This window comes from Mauremys mutica, chromosome 11 (genome assembly GCF_020497125.1).
Source record: "Mauremys mutica isolate MM-2020 ecotype Southern chromosome 11, ASM2049712v1, whole genome shotgun sequence".
Taxonomy (NCBI): domain Eukaryota; kingdom Metazoa; phylum Chordata; order Testudines; family Geoemydidae; genus Mauremys; species Mauremys mutica.
The window spans coordinates 46760786-46777400 of record NC_059082.1 but is presented as its reverse complement, the minus strand read 5'-3'; the positions used below and the strand labels follow the sequence as shown (position 1 = coordinate 46777400).

At 52.4% G+C, this 16615-nt stretch overlaps 1 protein-coding gene across 12 annotated transcripts in view; it reads right to left on the bottom strand.

Moving 5' to 3' along the window:
• The window catches only part of CCDC33 (coiled-coil domain containing 33), a 262781-nt gene that overhangs the window by 8685 nt on the left and 237481 nt on the right, over nucleotides 1-16615 (bottom strand). For 7 of the 12 annotated variants that reach the window (XM_044979961.1, XM_044979963.1, XM_044979964.1 and 4 more), the window contains 4 exons: nucleotides 5071-5269; nucleotides 4571-4659; nucleotides 3600-3731; nucleotides 23-95 (listed from right to left, as the gene is read on the bottom strand). In XM_044979961.1, coding sequence (XP_044835896.1) covers nucleotides 23-95; nucleotides 3600-3731; nucleotides 4571-4659; nucleotides 5071-5269 — 493 coding nt within the window. The remainder of the gene's footprint in view (nucleotides 1-22; nucleotides 96-3599; nucleotides 3732-4570; nucleotides 4660-5070; nucleotides 5270-16615) is intronic. The other 5 variants (XM_044979966.1, XM_044979959.1, XM_044979958.1 and 2 more) reach the window with 5 other exon arrangements.

Sequence of the window (16615 nt, the reverse complement as noted above, 5' to 3'; positions counted from 1 at the left end):
AGAGAGAGAGGGGGGCATTTACCCAACAGTTGCTCACAGGTCCTAGCAGCCTCTGGCACCTTCTCCTCCAGCATGTGCTCCATCTTCTCAATCACCTTTGGAAGGCAGAAATTCAGTGGAGAAGGGAGCTCCCATCATGGCCCCTGAAGGCCCACATAACCCTTACAGCAACAGGGTGCCGCAGAGAGTTGGGGCCTTGGCTAGACTAGATTTGGGGCATGTTGTTACCACATGGTCACTAACAGGGTCTAAACGCCTAGTCTGCAGAAGGTATGTTGCCTTTAACTCATGCTAAACAGGCTGAGGTGAAGCCCAGAAGGGACCCTAGGTTGGCACATTAAAGGCAGTGTGGCCTTAGCAACACTAGACTTTTAAAATGTGTGAGTCACACGTGCTAACACCACAACCCTAGTCTGGACAAGGCCTAGCTCTGCAATGCTGTTGCTGGCCTTCCCTCCTGTTCAGCTTGCTCCACTGCTCCCCAGCTGGAGGGGACTGTGTATGGGCCACAGACAATGGACCTCATGTCCTGTAAGGGTGTGTCTACACTGCACATGGGCAGGTCCACATTTAAAATGCTGCAGAGGCACAGAGCATCTCCCCTCAGTGTAGTTAATCCACTTCCCCGAGAGGTGGTAGTTATGTGGGTAGGAAAAACTATCCTATCGACATAGTGCTGTCTATGCCAGGAGTTAGGTCCGTCTAACTGGATCACTTAGGGGTGTGGATTTTTCATATCCCTGAGTGACGTAGTTATACCAGTGCATGTTTGTAGTGTAGACCTGGCCTCAGCTTTGAGCTCAAGCCCTACTTCTGTCCATACACAATTCAGTCTGACTCAGGTCACCAAGCACTGAGGAGTCACAGGACCCAGGTTCTAGGATCTTGCTGGGGTGAGGATCAGAGCCTGAGTCCTGCTATGACTTGGGCCCAAACCCTGTCATTTTGCAATGTGAATGCAGCTCAAGCCACAGATCCAAGTCAGAGGGTCTGTGTAGTGCAGTATGGATGTGTTAGTATGGCTGAGACCCGGGTCCAGCAATTGTAAAGCCAGCTTTACAATGCAGTCTGCATGCTCAAGTGTGAGCTTGAAACACCAAGTCTACAAGCCTGGCCCCTTAGATCTGGTCTTAGTGTGCAGTGCAGACAACCATAAGAGATCAGGACCTACAGGGGTTGGGCAAAGGGACTGTTAGTCTGGGCAGGGAATGCAGTTCTAGAGCAAATCTGCAGTCCAGGGAAATGGGGGATTGCTGCTACTCAGATCCCAGGATTCCCAAGGCTGTCCAGACTATAGGTTTTGAAAAGTTGAATGACTGATCTGCAGAGCTAGCATTAATTACTGTTAATTACCACACTCCATACCAGGGACTCAGTGAAGGCATTTGCATCCCAAAGTTTTGGGCTGGGTGACCCACAGGACTTCAAGGTCCCATTCTCTGGTGCATGAGGAAGTTCAGGGTGCTAAGCAGCTCCTGTTTCCATGCCAGGTTCCAACAAAAGAGCCTGAAAAGCCAAACTCTTAATGAAGGATGTTGGCTCATTATGGTGCAGTTGGTTGTAGCAATGCAGCCAATACCTGCTGTGTAACACAATGTGCACCTATGCCCTGCCACTAGGAAATGGGTGTGTCATGAATATAGGGGACGGGTAGCAACCTTTATCTGTGCATTAGCATAAAATCCCTCCTTGGCAGCTGTACTGGATTGCCTTACCTGTAAAGGGTTAAGCAGTTCAAATAACCTAGTTGGCACCTGACCAGAAGGACCAATGAGAAAAGAAGATACTTTCAAATGGGGGGCGGGGAAGGAGTTTGTTGCTCCCTTTCTGGACGGAGGAAAAATACAGCAGGTTCACTATCTCCCCAAAACCATACCTGGAATAATCAAACTACGACCACAGAAACTGTAAGTGGGGCAAGGAAATGCGTTAGGTTATTTTTTGTTTTGGCTTGCAAATTTTCCTATGCTACAGAGGTAGTTTCATTCCTGTTTTTGTAACCATGAAGCTGAGCCCAGAGGGGAGTCCTCTGTGTTTTAAATCTTTTTATTACCTTCCATCCTGATTTTGCAGGTGTGATTCTTTTACTTTTTTTTTTTAAAAAGTTTGTACTCGTCCATGTGTTCTTTAGGCATTTCAGCTGTTATGTAGATAGTGTACCTGCTGGCTTTTTCCTCTGTCTGGAGAGGGAACAACAAACAAATCCTTCCCCTTCTTTCCTCATTGGTCCTTCTGGTCAGGTGCCAACAAGGTTATTTGAACTACTTAACCCTTTACAGGTAAGACAATCCAGTGCAGCTGCCAAGGAGGGATTTTATGCTACAGCTTACACAAAGATTGCTACCCTTCCCCCTATATTCATGACAAGGTGAGAAAGGGGGAGCAGATGGAGGCAGGGGCGGCAGGTTTATAGAAATTTTGGTGGTGCCCAAAACCCGCCCTACCCAAACTCCGCCTCCCCGAAACTCTGCCCCCCACCTGCCCAAGGCTCTGGGAGGGAGTTTGGGTGGGGGAGGAGGTCTGGGGTGCAGGGTGCAGGTGCTGGGAGGGAGTTTGGGGATGGGAGGGGTGTGGAGGGAGGGGGTGCAGGCTCTGGGAGGGAGTTTGGGGGAGGGGGGTGCAGGGGTGGAGCAGGGGATGATGGGTTTGGGGTGTGGGAGGGGCTCAGGGTGAGGGTAGGGGAGTAGGAGGTGAGGGCTCTGTCTGGGGATGAGAGGGTTGGGGTGTGGGGTGAGGGCTGTGTCAGTGGGGCTTGGGATGAGGGGTTCATGATGCAGGAGGGGGCTCAGGGTTGGGGCAGACAGTTAGGGTGCAGGGGAATGAGGGCTTGGGCTGGGAATGAGGGGTTTGGGGTGTGGGAGGGGCTCAGGGCGAGAGTAGGAGTGTGGGGGGTGAGGGCTCTGTCTGGGACTGGTGATAAGGCATTTGGGGTGCTGGAGGGGCTCAGGGCTAGGGTAGAGGGTTGAGAGTGCAGTGGGGGGGTGAAAGCTCTGGCTGGGGGTGTGGGCTCTGGGGTGGGACAGGGCTGGGGATGAGTTTGGGGTGCAGGCAGGCTGCTCCGGGACAGGGGCCAGAGAGGAGGACGATATGGCAGTTGATATGGGGGGGACTAGGACACTGCAGCAGCATGGATCTGCACGGAAGAGGCAGGGATGCTCTGCTCCCTCCAGGGCCCAGGGACATACATGGGGCCAGCAAGGGGGGGCCAGGGGACACGTGGGGGAGGTGCGGGGGGACAGCAGGTGGGGCCGGTGGGGAAACATTGGTGGAGCTGGGCCCCTGGGCTCTGAATATTGATGGTGCCTGAGCACCACGTGGGTATATAACTCGCCGCCAATGGATGGAGGCAGGAAGATCCCGCCCTGCTAGTGAGACTATGGGGCCCAGATTCTGTGGGCCTGAGTGATGCTGACAAACACAAAACCAGGGCAGGTCCCTGGTGGGTTTGCTTTGCTATGGCTTGTTGCAAGGTCTCTCTGTAGGGAGTGCACTATGAGCACAGGGCATGTTGCCCCAGCATGGAAGAGGAGCAAAGCCCTGTAGGATGCCCAGGTGGGTGCCCTCCCCTGCACCTTCCCGTGCACCTGTGGTCTGCTCACCCTCTCTTGCTGCCGTACAGTATCCTCCAGGGCTTTCATCTTGGTGATTTTCTCCTGGTACTTCCTCAGCACTGTCTGCTGTTGCTGATGGGCTCGTTGCAGCATCACCAGGTCCTTCTCCCGGTCATTCTTCTGGTGGGTGAGAGGGGAGGCAAACCATCAGATGCCTTGGGGAGTGAATCAGAATGCACAGGGGATTCTTTACTGAGGTGGATGGACACAGGCAGACCTGTGGCTCTCTCTGGCTCCCAAGCAGTCGCTGATCGGGCTGCGGAACCATGGCAGGGTGTGACCCGAACTGAGTTGCCAAAGCTACTGGAGTTCACCTGTTACTCCACTCTCCTCCCTTGGTCAATCAGGGTGGCTGCAGGGCTAGGAGAGGAGGGTAATCAGTGGAGAACTCAAACTACAGCCTGTCTCCAGGAGCTTAGTGAGACTGTCCAGAGGTCTGGGAATATTTGCTTCTCCAGATGGCTCCCCAGCTCCAAGCTGCTTGCCCCCTGTGAGGGCTTCCTGGGCACCAGGCTGACCTCTCTGTGTCTGTGTTAATTTCCACCTGTAACCAGGAACGTGCTGCTCCTAGCGTGCGGCTCTAAAGAGTGGTGGTCCCCTTTCTCCTTTGGAGGGGAAAACCCACAGCATGGGACAGCAGGAGAAAGGCAGAAGGTGTTGGCTGTGTAGCACAGCTGACTTTCACACTTAGCCTGGCCTCTTGCTCCACAGGCTAGGGCTGGGGAGCAACCTCTGATGTCCCACGTGCTAAGCCCCGTCTCCTTTGTCAAACTCCCTTCTTGCATGCAGCCTTCTTCAGAGCTCTCCTCACTAGGGACAGCCAAGATCCTTGTGCTTGTGCCCTGGGCATCATATCTGTTTGAATTAGACCCTGAGGCCTTCAGGACAGGAGCTTCATATGCTCACGGGTCCCACTATGATTCCATGACCAAGCAGGCCAAAGCCATCAGCACAGTTACCCGGATCAGATCATTCTGCAGCTGTTGCACCCGGTCCTTCATCCTGCTCATTTCCACTGTCCCAGTAGCCAGTTTGTGCTTGAGGGCCACTGCAAGAGACCACACAGCCCGGTCAGTGGCATGGGGGCATGTCTGAGGGATACAACAGCTTCCAGGACTCTCAGGGAATAGGAGGCACAGCAATGGGGCAGGTCTATTTGCCAAGGCCAAAAGTGCCCAATCAGAATGTTAGGCCCACAAATTCAGATACAAATTAAACTGGATGGTAAGGACTGAGGAGCATCGGCCAAGAGGGAGAGTCCCTGAGGAGAGGGCAGGGATGGGGATAACAGGGACTTACACTGTGCCTACCTCTAGCCAAGACTATTAACCTTTCACTTTCCCACTTCCTGTAATGCCACAGTCAGAGACATGACCCACTCTTTCTCATGGCAGCCTCCTCCTTCCTTCGCTCCCCACTGGGCCATGCAGAGATGGGGGGTGGGAGGTGCATATCTTACCTATCCTGTCGACTATCTCCACCTTGGTCATGACATCCACGTCCACATCGTTCAGCAGTGTGCGGCCCACTTCCTCATGCATGCTCAGGTTGCGGCGCAGGGTGCTGTTCTCTGCCTCCAGGCTGGCAACATGCCTGCGCAGAGACAGGATATCGTCCGCCATCTTCTTCATGGCCGTACGGTAATTTTCTAGCTCCTGCTGGCCACAGGAGAGCACCTGTTACAGCTTGCACAACCTCATCTTAAAGACAGATGCTTAGCCAGGTCCCTTTTTCTTCCTTCCACCCACCCACCCCAATGACCAAGGGTGCTGGCCAAATGCTGCTGCCACCTGGGACCAGACTGAGCAAGAGCCTGGGTGGGGATGGGTGAACTGCAAATGACATAGATGAGCTGCAGAAAGTTTCCCACCCAATATTTATAGGACACAATCACCATAGTTCCCAGGTGTTCAGGCATGCGCCATAATGTACTAAACTTATATAGCACTCTCCATCCATAAATCTCAAAGCACTTTAGGAGCCTGGGTAAATATTACTGACTTCATGTTACAGGTGGGGAAGAAGGGACAGGAAATGACTCACCAAAGGTCACTACATTAGTAGCAGAGTTAAGACTACAACCCAGATCTCTTGAGTCTTAGTCATCTGCCTTAACAACTAGACCACACTGTCCCTTGCTTAGCTGAGATTCTTGGAAATCTTAAGCCGCTGTCACACTAGGTTTACATCACCTCCTGCCTCTGTTGAGGCTGGAAAGACCATGGGAACACTGTCTTGTGCTATTTCAGCAGTCGGGCTTCTGATCACAGGTGGAATGGGTAAGTTTTGGGGTGAAACTTCTGGTCAGTTCTTGTTCGGTTTCAGCTGCTCAGCTGGGTCAAATTTTCTTTCCTTGTTTTAAGCATTGTGTCCATCTAGTGCTGGAGGTGAGGGGTGGTGAGGGGGGGCTAGATTGACAGCTCCAGGGACCTGAATCTTTGCCCAACAAACTGACAAGCTTCTCCAACTCCACATGTGTGCCTCCATGCTGACCTTGAGGGATGACCTCTAGGGCTGAGAGGCGAGATCACGCAGGGCCGCCCAGAGGGGGGGGCAAGAGGGGCAATTTGCCCCAGGCCCCGAGCCCCACAGGGGCCCCCACCAGAGTTTTTTGGGGCCCCTGGAGCGGGGTCCTTCACTCCCTCCGGGGGGCCCGGAAAACTCTTGCGGGGCCGGGCGCAGGAGCTTCTTCTGCTCCCGGTCTTCGCCGGCGGGGGGTCCTTCCGCTCCGGGGCGGAAGGACCCCCCACCGGTGAATTACCGCCGAAGACTGAGCAGGACCCGCTGCCGAAGTTCAGCTTGGTCTTCGGCGGTAATTCGGCGGCAGGGGGCCCTTCCCTTCCGGGACCCGCCGCCGAAGTGCCCTGAAGACCCGCGGCGGGGGCCCCCCTCCGCCGAATTACCGCCGAAGACCGGGCTGCACTTCGGCGGCGGGTCCGGCTTCGGCGGTAATTCGGCGGCGGGGGGGGGGTCCGCCGCGGGTCTTCGGGGCACTTCGGTGGCGGGTCCCAGAACGGAAGGGCCCCCCGCCGCCGAAGACCCCGGGCCCCCGGAATCCTCTGGGCAGCCCTGAGATCACGGCCCATGACCTAGGCTGTCCCTGGCCTCTCTGCAGAGGCTGCCAACCAGAACGCCAGCTAGCATCAGCTATAATTACAGGCTTCTGATGTGGCACCTATCCACTAGGCCCTGGACGAGGGCATCAAACCCATTTCACCCAGGGGCCACCAGACAGCCAATTGCAGTTGAGAGAATGACCCAGAGGCAACAGGCTCCATATCTCATTAGCAGAGCCCAGAGTCAAGCAGTCTTCTTCCCATTTCTACTTCATAAGATCTTCTCATTTCACACCATCCCTCAGATGGCCCCCATCTGCCCCCATCTATATACTCCTCCCTTCCCATCTCAGGTGGCTGCCACCTTCCCCCATCTGCATCCTCTGTGGGGCCCCAGGCCTCCGGGGGGAGGAAGGGGCTGGCCCCAGGCCTCCGCAGGGGGGGCGGGGCTGGCTTGGGGAACAGGGGGGAACTCACTGCACTTCCCACCACTGGTGAGTGCAGGCCCAGCCCTGTTGCACTCCTCAGGGGAGTGCGGGCAGGGCTTGGGCGGAGTAGGGGTGTGGCAAGAAGAGGCAGGGTGGGGCAGAAAAGGGGCGGGGCTTTGGGGAAGGGGTGGAGTGGGGGTAGGGCTGGGGTGGAACAGGGGCAGGAAGAGGCGGGGCTGGGGCAGTGAAGGGGTGGGGCAGGAAGAGGTGGGGTGGGGTGGAGTGGGGTGGGGGCTTTGGGGAAGGGGTGGAGTGGGGGCGGAGCAGGGGCGGGAAGAGCAGGGCAGGGGCCATGGGGAAGAGGAGGAGCAGGGGCTGGAGCAGCACGCAGCTGCGCAGCGCACCAGGAAATTTTTGGTGCCTTACGCAGCTGCGTACTTTGCGTATGGGTAAGGACGGCCCTGACTACCACCTTCCCCCAAGTGTATCCTTCCTTCCCATCCTGGGTGTCCACCACATGCCCCTATCCATATCCTCCTCCCTTCCCATCAATACAATGGCAGGTCCCAGTGGTCCCCTCATGGTGTATTCTGCACCCAAAACAATCATCACTGCTCTGTCTGTTAACTGACAAGGACTAACCAAGGAGCAGTTGACATAGGAGCTGCATTCCAAGATTTACCCACTACTCATCTTCACCCCTTTCAGAAGGGCCTCTGTGCTCCCTCCATATGGCCTCTGGCAGACATTTCTGACACTCCAGGACTTAGTTCATCTGTCCCACATTAACCACTGAGTGATGGAACCAGCCCTGAGAACATGTCAATTCTTTGACTCTGAGTCTTATCATCATGGCAGCAGCGATGTTCTCAGGGTAGAATTCCTCATCTAGAAGGTTACTGAAGAGACCTTGGAACAAGAATTACCACCCAGCTGCATTGGGCAGCAGCACATCACGTGCTCCCTCCTGGCTTCAGTTCCACTTATCTCCACAACATCACTAGTCCTTCCTAGATCTATCTGTGCAGACCTGGGGAGAGGGCAGCAAATGAGATGAAACATCGCTCCAGCAATAGTGTAAATAGGAGAGTTCTGAACACAGCACATCGGTTATACCTGGTTTGTCAATATCACTCTCTCCTAACCAAGCCTGCTTGGGCTGCTTTGATGAGCCAGGAGATTTACCACCCTATTCAACACACCCTATAGATATAATATGTTCTTATGATTTGCCTCCCCTCAAGTAAAAAGGTCAAATGCCAAAATAAGCCGTGTTAAGGGATGTGCAGCTCTCTTAGGGGCCCTCTTTTAAGTATTTTCATGGGGAGAAGGTTTCTGATTGGTGCTTTCATTTAGCAGCCAAAAGCATAATGAGATCCTATGGCTGGAAGCTGAAGTTGGACAAATTCATAAGAACATAAGAACGGCCGTACCGGGTCAGACCAAAGGTCCATCTAGCCCAGTATCTGTCTACCAACAGTGGCCAATGCCAGGTGCCCCAGAGGGAGTGAACCTAACAGGCAATGATCAAGGGATCTCTCTCCTGCCATCCATCTCCATCCTCTGACAAACAGAGGCTAGAGACACCATTCCTTACCCATCCTGGCTAATAGCCATTTATGGACTTAACCACCATGAATTTATCCAGTTCTCTTTTAAACACTGTTATAGTCCTAGCCTTCACAACCTCCTCAGGTAAGGAGTTCCACAAGTTGACTATGCGCTGCGTGAAGAAGAACTTCCTTTTATTTGTTTTAAATCTGCTGCCTATTAATTTCATTTGGTAACCCCTAGTTCTTGATGAGAAATCAGGTGCATTAAGAGTCATGAAACACTGGAACAATATGCTGATGGATGTGGTGGACTGTCCGCCACTTGAAGCCTCTAAATCCAGGTGAAGTGTCTCTAAAAGATGCGTTCCAGCTCAAACACAGGTTATTGATGAAGCTTCCTGTGAATTTTTGAACTAGAATTTTTTTTGTCAGAAAATGCCAATTCGTCAAAACAAGACCTTTTTGTGGAAATATAGCAGTTTGGATTAAATTTTCATTGGGAAGGTGCCTCTGGTCTAGGATGGAATTTCTGGTCAAAATAAGGGTGGGAGTCATTCCAGACCAGCCAATAGCCCAATGGCTATGGCAGTCAGCAGTATGTGGGTCAAGTCCCTATTCTACCTCATGCAGCGCAGGGATTTGATCCCAGCACTTTCCATCCCAGGGCTGCTACTTTCACACAGCTCTCCATTTTGTTTCAATGCAGAATGAAAAAAAAAATGGCAAACCTTGAAATTTTTCACTCATCCTTGTTTTCCAGCCAGTCCTAGTTACGGGGTTTGGTGCAGGACTCACTGGGGTAGGTTCCCTGGCCTATGCTATTCAGGAAGTCAGAGGAGATGATCATAATGGCCCCTTCTGGCCTTAAAACTTATTAATAATACTTCTAAAAAGGTGTGCGTAAACATTACTATCACCATTTTAGAGGCGGAGAGACTGAGGCACCAAGGGATTAACCATGGCTTGCCCAAGATCAATGGCAGAACTAGGGACAGCATCTAAAAAGCCTGATGCCCAATCCATTGCTCTAACCCAGGGGTAGGCAACCTATGGCACAGGTGCTGAAGGTGGCACGCAAGCTGATTTTCAGTGGCACTCACACTGCCTGGGTCCTGGCCACCGGTCCGGGAGGGCTCTGCATTTTAATTTAATTTTAAATGAAGCTTCTTATACATTTTAAAAACCTTATTTACATACAACAATAGTTTAGTTATATATCATAGACTTATAGAAAGAGACCTAAAAATGTTAAAATGTATTACTGGCACGCGAAACCTTAAATCAGAGTGAATAAATGAAGACTCGGCACACCACTTCTGAAAGGTTGCTGACCCCTGCTCTAACCACTAGACCACATTGCTCCCCCCCATCTGCCTGTCCTATGTTATGGGAATGAATTCCCTACACACCAATCCAACTAACAGTCAGTGAAGATCCTGAGAGAGGAATAAACCAATGGAAAGGGAGCAGGGAATCATTACGGCAAAATGTGGGCATGGAAACAGCCTGGATTTATTAACCCTCAATGCACTCTTTCCTGAGGGACTGGAGCTGAAGAGATCTCTCTCCCACTGGCATAACTCCAGCTAAGCCACTGGAGTTTCATACGGGCGAGAACAGCCTTTGGCCTGTTATGTTTCTCTAAGAGTCCTGCTGAGTGCAGGGTCCGTGCAAGGATGTTTCGCACCCTAGGCGAAACTTCCACCTTGCGCCCTCTCCCGTCCCCGAGCCCCCACCCTGAGGCACCCCCCCCACAACAGCTCCCCCCCTCCGCCTTGAGGCGCCCCCCCCGTGGCAGCTCCCCACCCCCCACCCTCCGCCCCAAGGCACTCTCCCCCCCGCCCCAGCTCACCCCTGCTCTGCGCACAAGCATGAGCACCCCGAGCACACCATTGCTGCTTCACTTCTCCCGCCTCCAAGGCTTGCCAGGCACCTAAGCTCATGGGCGCCAACTTATATGGGCTCTTGGAGCTAAAGCCCCAGGAATATCAGGGGCTCTGCTCCACCAATATTTGGAAATATTAGATTTTTCCCCCTCCCCGGAGTTTCTCTGCTTGAATGTAAAGAGAGCACACAGCATGTCTCTCTCTCTCTCTCCTTTGCTGCTGCTGCCGGTAGCCTAAGGGCTGCAGCATTAACATAAGAGGAATGTGCTAAGCATTAACATAAGAGGAATGTGCTAACGATTGCTGAAGCACTCAGGAGGGGGAGGGGAGTGGAGGGGGCCTCCCCTCCCCTCCCGCCCTTACCTGGAGGAGACACAAACGGGCCAGGAGACAGACATCATTCACCTTAGCAGCAGTTGGGACTTCCGTGAGTGTTTGACCCTATGATTCCCCCCCTGCCCCAGCCCCAGTCCCAGCCCCCCAGTGAGGCACAGCAGGCTGCACAGGGGAGGCAGGAAGCCACATGTGAAGGCAATGCCCCCTCCCCCAGCACCCACCAACCCACCCGCCACAGGAGGGATGGGAGAGGGAGGCTTCCTAGACCTGAGCAGCTGGGGCTTGGGTGAATTTTATGACACCCTGCTCCCCCACCCCATAGCCAGCCACCACCCTGCCTACCCCACTTCTGCCCCATTCTGGGCAAGGGGCAGCCCCATCCACAGTGAAGTTATGGTGAGGGGCAACATGGAAGGCCACCTGTGCCCCCCCCCCAGTACCCATCATAGGGGAGGGGAGTGAGCTTTCTGGACCTGAGAGGGGCTCTAGGAGCATGTGCAGAGTGTGTGTGCCATGGGGGGCAGGAGGGGACCCTCCCCTGGAGCTTGCTGCTGCCAGTGGTGGTGATGGGGAGTCCTCTCTGGCCCTAGCCCTGGGGCAGCCTGTCTGCACCCCAAGTTCCTCATCCTCAGCCCTGCCTCACTCCAAAGCCTGCACCCCCAGCACTGAGCACGCTCCTGCACTGTGAACCCCTTATCCCCAGCCCCACCCCAGAACCCTCACCTGAGGGGAAAAACATGCAACTTAAATTTGGTGGTCAGTTTGGAGTATCATTGTATTTAGCACAATATTTGATTATTTTACACCCTTCAAAGTATGTAACTGGTCATATACAGGTGTTTTCTCTGAATACTGTCTGTGTGCCTCAGTTTCCCCAATGCATTTCTTAAGGCTCTAGATGGTGGGATAAGGGGGTGTGATTGTTGTAAAGCCCTAGAGGGCCAGTGTGATGCTGTCTGCACAGAGAATGGCTGACACCCTGTCTCCAGGCAACTGATGGCCTGGGCCACTCTCCTGCAAGGTGCCAACTGAAGGTGTTTGGAGTATCATTGTATTTAGCACAATATTTGATTATTTTACACCCTTCAAAGTATGTAACTGGTCGTATACAGGTGTTTTCTCTGAATACTGTCTGTGTGCCTCAGTTTCCCCAATGCATTTCTTAAGGCTCTAGATGGTGGGATAAGGGGGTGTGATTGTTGTAAAGCCCTAGAGGGCCAGTGTGATGCTGTCTGCACAGAGAATGGCTGACACCCTGTCTCCAGGCAACTGATGGCCTGGGCCACTCTCCTGCAAGGTGCCAACTGAAGGTGTTGGAGAACAAAGAGATCAGGTGGCCTCCTAATGCTTGGAAAAGAGACAAAGGCCAGAGGAGGGAGTGTCAGTGCCTGTGCAGACTTCCGGGAAGCGCATGGTGTGGAAGGGGATGCTGGGATGCTTTGGAACAACTCCATACAAAGCCAGTCAGGACTCTGGGGGAGCCTCCTCTCTGAGCATACTGTCTCCAGGGCAAGAAGCTTACACCTTCCTGGGTCTGACCTCGGAGCATTCAGCATGCCCTTCCACACTGTGCACTTTCCGCAGCGAGTCTGCCCAGGCAGGTCCTGGGGCAACCAGAGGTCCCTGCACCCCAACTCCGCAGTCAGATGTGACTCTCAGCCAGACAGTAAAACAGAAGGTTTATTAGATGACAGGGATACAGTCTAAAACAGAGCTTGTAAGTACAGAAAACAGGACCCCTCAGTCAGGTCCATCTTGGGGGGTGGGGAGCCCAGACCCAAGTTCTGGGCCTCTCCCGATTTCCCCAGCCAGCTCCAAACTGACACTCCCTCATCTGGCCTTTGTGTCTCTTCCGGACAAGGAGGCCACCTGATCTCTTTGTCCCCAACACCGTCAGTTGGCACTTTGCAGGGGAAACTGAGGCACCCACACAGTATTCAGAGAAAACATTAAGAACATTCCCACTTTGTCACAACAGATGCAACAAAATTTAATACCGTATATTAGGTATTAATAGGCAAGTGCTGCTTCTGACTTTCCACTTTTAATTGACCCTTGTAATCTTGTGGTGCTGACGCATTGTAGCTTCATTTTATATCAGCTTACAGGGTGAGAGCGGGGGGGGGGGGACACCACCATTTTGGGCCCCACCAAAAATTATATGAACCTGCCGCCTATGCCTAAGCTGATTGGTGCCACAAGCCTGGGAGGTGGGAGAAGTGAAGCAGCTCACCCCTGCTTCGCCTCCTCCCCGAGCATGCCGTCGCTGCTTCACTTCTTCCGCCTCCCAGGCTTGTGGCGCCAATCAGCTTAGGCGCCGCAAGCCTGGGAGGCGAGAGAAGTGAAGCAGTGACGGCATGCTCAGGGAGGAGGTGGGGCAGAGGTGAGCTGGGGCAGGGAGCAGTTTCCCTGCATGCCGCCCCCCCCCACTTGCTGCAGGCAGCCCTCCCCACGCTCCCCTGCCCCAGCTCCCTCCGCCTAAATGCTGGCGGCGACTGGGGCAGCTGAAGATCCGGCCACCGCGGTCACTGCTGAAGAAAATGCCGCTCCCCAAATCCTAGTGCCCTAGGCGACTGCCTAGGTCACCTAAATGGTTGCACTGGCCCTGGCTGAGTGACCACCTCTACTTCTCTCCCTGCAAGGCCCCCAGCCTGCTGTGCATGGAGGCACTCGGTAGAAGACAAACAGGGAGATGATAACGTTGCCATGGTTTGGAGTTAGCACCGAGGGGCAAGGGCACACTCCAGAGCCCTATCTCAGGAATGGATGAAACAAAAACAACAGCCAGCTGCATTAGCCAAGAGCAGCATGTGCTCTGGCCAAGGTTAGAGCTGGGGAGAGCACTGGCCAAGTGCCACTTTCACAGCACACAGAGCTGCAGGCTGCAGTGAGGCAGAGAGGTTGATTGCTGCCTGGCGTTCCAGATCTAACAGTGCTACCAAATATACAGAACATAGCTGCTGGGCCTCCCGGAGATCCAGCTAGGCCTAGGTACAGCACACTTCTAGGCTGTCAAGGCTCCCTGCTATGTACAGGTAGATCATAGCTGCTGAGCTGCCATACTTCGTTGACATGGTCTGATTCTTGGTCACCTCTCTGCTGATAAACGTGTCAGCTGCATTCAGGCAGATCACACCTGCCATGCTGTGTCCATGCATGCCCAGGGACAATGTACCTGATCTGCTGATGAACATGCCAGCTGCATAGCAGGTCTCTTATACATCCTCTTGGGAGCCAACACTCACTCCCATACACAAAATATGACCCCAGACTTCAAGGAGCACTGGGTGACTGCCTTTCTGGCTGATGAGTGGTTTGAACTTGTGACCTAAGCAAAAGGCACCTCAGACTCCAGGCTAAATCTGCTGCTGCAGTACAAGTCAAGCAGCAGCAGCACACTGCCCCCAAGACATTTAGTCTCAGCTCAGTGCAGCTTTTCAGGCACAACTCTTGGCTCTTCTGCCACCCTTCAGGGAGGCATCACACGTGCTGCAGGGCACACAGGTTGTGGGAGAAAATGTAGCAGGAATAACAAGGAAATAAAGCAAATTTAGATCCTTTCAAACATCCGCCTCAGAGGCAACACTATTCTGAGCAGAACTCCAATAGAATGGGAGCTAACAATGGGGTATGTACTCTGCACACTGGATGGCTTCTGACACTGCACACAGCAGTCGCTAGTAAAAGGGCAGTATCTGCTAAGGGTTCCCACTTTAAGTAGAAGGAAAGACTGTGGCCACTCTGATGCTGCCATGCTAGGAATGTCTGGCAAATGCTGATTTGTCCCTTGAGCCCTGTGGATGTCTGGAGCTCTCATGATGGTTGGGGGTGACTGCTTGACCATGAGCCACCAGAAATGGGAAAACCCCTGGAGTAAGTTACAATGAGTGGACAATGAAGTTTGAGTTGTGGCCAGTATATCCCATTGTCATGCACTCTCTTGTTCCACAGTGCACAAGCTTTCTATTCTTAACATTAATTCTGGCAGATACCAGCTACATACTGGCAGTGCTAAAGGGCATGCAGCAAAATCCTTCTCTCTGAATGGGAGGGGTAAGATCTATCCCAGTGTAAACCAGGAGTAATTCCATTAAGAATCAGGCCCCAGAGGTGTCCATTTTCACAGAGAGAGACAGAGCACATGTGGCTTGAGAAGCAGCCTCCTGAATCTCAGTTCTTTCTCTCATCCCCTGGCATGGCAACAGAAACACTGGTGGAGTGGTAAATAACCACAGGTGTTCATAGTTTCTAAGTCGATAAGGGACCACTGTGATGATCTAGTCTGCCCTGTATAAGACAGACCAGAGAACTGCCCCAAAGTAATTTCTTCTGAACTAGATCATATCTTTAAAGAACTCATCCAATTTTAATAAGTTGTTCTGGTGGTTAATTACCCTTACTGTTAAAAATTTACACCTGATTTCCAGTCTGAATTTGTCTAGCTTCAACTTCCAGCCAGGGATCGGTCAGTTATACAGATTAACCTGCATCACTTGGTAAGGGCTGCTCATTTGAACACCATATGTTTTAACACAGCCAAATACAAAGTCATACTTCTAGAAACAAAGATTGTAGATCACATTTAGAAGATGGGTGACTGTATCCTGGAAAGTGGTGACTCTGAAAAGCATTTGGGGGCATGGTAGACAGTCTACTGAACATGAGCTCTCAGTGCAATGCTGTGGCTAAGAGGGCAAACATGATCCTTGGCAGTATAAGAAGGGACATATCAAGTAGGAATATGGAGCTGGAATTATCTCTGTGTATTGCATTAGTGAGCCTATTATTGGAGACTGTGTCCAGTTCTGGTGTCCACACTTCAAAAAGGATGTTGAAAAATTGGAAAGGGTTCAGAAGAGAGCTACAAGAAAGATTCAAGGTCTGGAAAACCTGCTATAGAATGAGAGCCTCAAGATCTCAATCTATTTAGTTTATCCAAGAGAAGGTTAACAGATTACTTGAGCACAGTCTACCTCCATAGGGAATAGATTTCTGATAGTAGACAGCTTTTAACTTAGCAGAAAAAGACATAATGGATCCAATGGTTGGAAGCTAAAGCAAGACAAATTCAGACTAAGGTGCACGTTTTTAACAGTGAGGGTAATTAACCATGTGGGGGATTCTCCATTGCTTGCAGTCTTTAAAGCAAGACTGGATCTCTTTCTGAAAGAGATGCTATAGCTCCAACTGAAGTCATGGGTTTGATGCAGAAATTACTGCATGAGGTTATGTGGCCTGTGTTATGCAGGAAGTCAGAGTCAATTATCATAATGACTTTAAAATCTATAAAGCTATAACCTTGGCAAGCCATTGTATTTGCTCCAGTTAAATAGTTTGTGGCACTGATGGAATCAGGCGAGGAGACAACAGGTTGTGCCAGACATACAAGCAGCTGCCTTTACAGGAGAAAGCAGTCACGTCTGATTTGAAAGGGGGTCAGCTCCTCCAACAGCTGCCACAGCTGTATTGCTCGGGGCCTTGGGCAGAGACGGCCATTACAGAGCTGTCAGTGTGCCAGTACTGCTGACCTCGGCAGCTCTCAGCCTTGATGCTGGCCTTCGGGAGAGTTGTGCATGGCTCAGAGCCTTGAGGAGGCCTGTTTATTTTTAAACAGGGGAGACTATCAGCTGGAAATTGCACAAGTCCCATTTCTCCACTTCAGTGGGGCGCCGGCCTTGCCGGCGTGCGTCATGCACTGTGGCCGATTAGCACCCAGTCAGACAAATTAGCCACTCAGGGACCCAT